Below are 2,428 nucleotides of genomic sequence, written 5' to 3'. Positions count from 1 at the left end.
GGTTATTTGTTAAAAAAATGAGATACAACGGTGCGGTGCGGTATGGTCGGTTTGGGCGGTTTTCGGAAAATTTTGATCAGCCCTATCAATGACTAGAGTATCTTTTTCCATTATTAACTCAATATTCGGGTTTACGTTTGGATAATTGGAATTTATTTGCTTCATGATTAGATTTCATATATGATAACTTTTGTTACACATTAAATGCTACTCAAATTATTGAATATCATTGGGAAAATCAAGTCATTCACAACCATAGTTTCCAGAAATATCATATTCATATTTTTAGTAAATAATTGGTCGTCTGAAAAACGTGTTATTATTTGTTCTTAAAAAATGTACCATTTGAGAAAAGTAGTCAAATGTGCATCCATAAAAGTTAATTTTCAATAGTCTTTGAGTTATGTCTTGTTGAAATCACTACAACAATAAATGACTATTATGACACTTTTTTTTAGATACTTTTAATTAAATGTTGTTACAAATACTTAATAATGACACTTGTAAAAAATTAATAATGTGTAAAATAAAAAAACATATTAGATTAGTTATCGTAATATTTTTAATTGATGTCATTTTTAATATGAAGGGAAACAATTAAGATTGTGAATTTTTTAATTTTTTTGAACTAATAGTTGAATATGAATAAATTTTATTTATTTAAAATATTTTTTTTATCAATATAAGTATTTTTTATTTATTTCTTTAATTTACAAAAGATAATAAACAAGTAATTACTAAATTTATTGTAATTAAATTCAATTCGTGGATTCAGTCATTCATTCCCCGATTGATTTTCATTGACCCTCGAAGTCAAACCATGGTCCAATACAGTCAGCACCTTCACTAGATCGTTGATTTTCTGAATTCCCTCCAATCTCTGTTCCGCATTCCGCGAACATGGCGTCGATTTCGTTGATTCCTTCTTGAGCACGTGGGCAATGGAGCGATCATTCGTGTCCAGAGCCAGGACAGCCATTCATTCTGCGGCCGCTAAAGCGGAGAAAGTCTTCACGGATATTAAGAAACCCGATTCCATCACCCATCGAGGTACGCACGCACGCACACTATTGTCCGATACTTGTAAGTTTATGCGCGCTAACTTCATTTCCTAAAGTTAGGATTTCATTATTGTTTTTTTATTTATTTATTGGAATTTAATTATATCGGAGAAGATTTAGATGAGCAAGCGCCGAGAGAATCAACGCCCGTGTTCCTACAGGATGCTGATGCACCGAAGGTGATTACGTTTCTCTTCTCTGAATCGATTTAAATCCTGTTTCGATTGTGGAGGATGCTTGACAGGGTGAATGAAATGTATGAAGATGATCTTCACCTGAATTAAGCCTCGTATAGATGATTGTAATAACGAGGTGATGGAACTTGAGTTAGGATTTGATTTTTTTTATCTGAATTTTAATTTCTTTGTCTGTTTCCTTTAGTTGAGCGTATGACTGCGTGAAATAGTTATTTTTTAAAAATATTTTGAAGGCCTTTTCTACCGTAGCATCTTATATCCCAGACCTGAATTCATGTCTTTTGTATCAGCAGTTACAGGTCATTAACTGTTGCATTTCCAGAAAAAGACGCTATTCTGCTGCCATTGAATCATTAGACAATGTCACAGCTCAAGCCAGTTCAATGGCTGAGGAATCTTCAGCTTTTGAAGGCACAGTCCCCCTAGATCCGAATATTTAGGTAAGAACTAAGTCCGGAGAACTTGTGCAACTTGGAACATTTCTACCAGGTGTATTTGGATAAATAATAATTTTTCAGTTTATCATTTGGTATGATATTCACTCATTTGAATTAAATTTTAATCTATTTATTTTGTACTTCTTTAATTTTATTTCATTCATACAAATATATGAATTTTTATTGTAGGTGACAAGAATATTGGATTTTGATTAAGATGAGATGATTGAAGAATGAAGATGCGTCACAAGTTTGCTTATATTTTGGTTTACAAGACTTAATTGTTTGCTAGTTCTTAAACTAAATACATTTGGTACATTTTTTGGGGTATAGATGTTTTTCGAGGTAACAAATTTGTTAGTCTTATACATTAATGATTGCAAAATTAATGACAATTATTGATTAGCAATTTAATTTCTATTTTTAAATTTTGTATTTATGTTAATTTGTTATATCCTTGAATATTATATCATTAAAATATTGAAAATCGACGACATTTCATAAAATATGACATTTTTTATGTCATAATAGAACATTAAATCATGTACATAAAAAATGTCATTGTAAAAGTCATATGGAGAAATTTCAAAAAGTAATTATAAATAACTATTAATGACAATTTTCAATGTACTTATATACTAGTATAGAAGACATTTATAAGTGCCATTACAGATTACATAATAAGACATTTTAAATTAACCTTATAACATATCATTAGTGACATTTTATATTG

At 30.0% G+C, this 2,428-nt stretch overlaps 1 protein-coding gene across 1 annotated transcript; it reads left to right on the top strand.

The window, feature by feature from the left end:
- Positions 1–780: 780 nt before the first annotated feature.
- On the top strand, positions 781–2,126 carry LOC142541601 (uncharacterized). Its single transcript, XM_075648094.1, has 4 exons — positions 781–1,050; positions 1,176–1,240; positions 1,552–1,698; positions 1,885–2,126. The coding sequence occupies exons 1-3, from the start codon at positions 942–944 to the stop codon at positions 1,696–1,698; spliced, it is 321 nt and encodes a 106-aa protein (XP_075504209.1). The 5' UTR covers positions 781–941; the 3' UTR covers positions 1,885–2,126.
- Positions 2,127–2,428: the final 302 nt, after the last annotated feature.

Source organism: Primulina tabacum, chromosome 4 (assembly GCF_025594145.1).
Source record: "Primulina tabacum isolate GXHZ01 chromosome 4, ASM2559414v2, whole genome shotgun sequence".
NCBI lineage: Eukaryota > Viridiplantae > Streptophyta > Magnoliopsida > Lamiales > Gesneriaceae > Primulina > Primulina tabacum.
The sequence above is the reverse complement of the archived record's forward strand: the minus strand, read 5'-3'. Positions and strand labels throughout refer to the sequence as shown.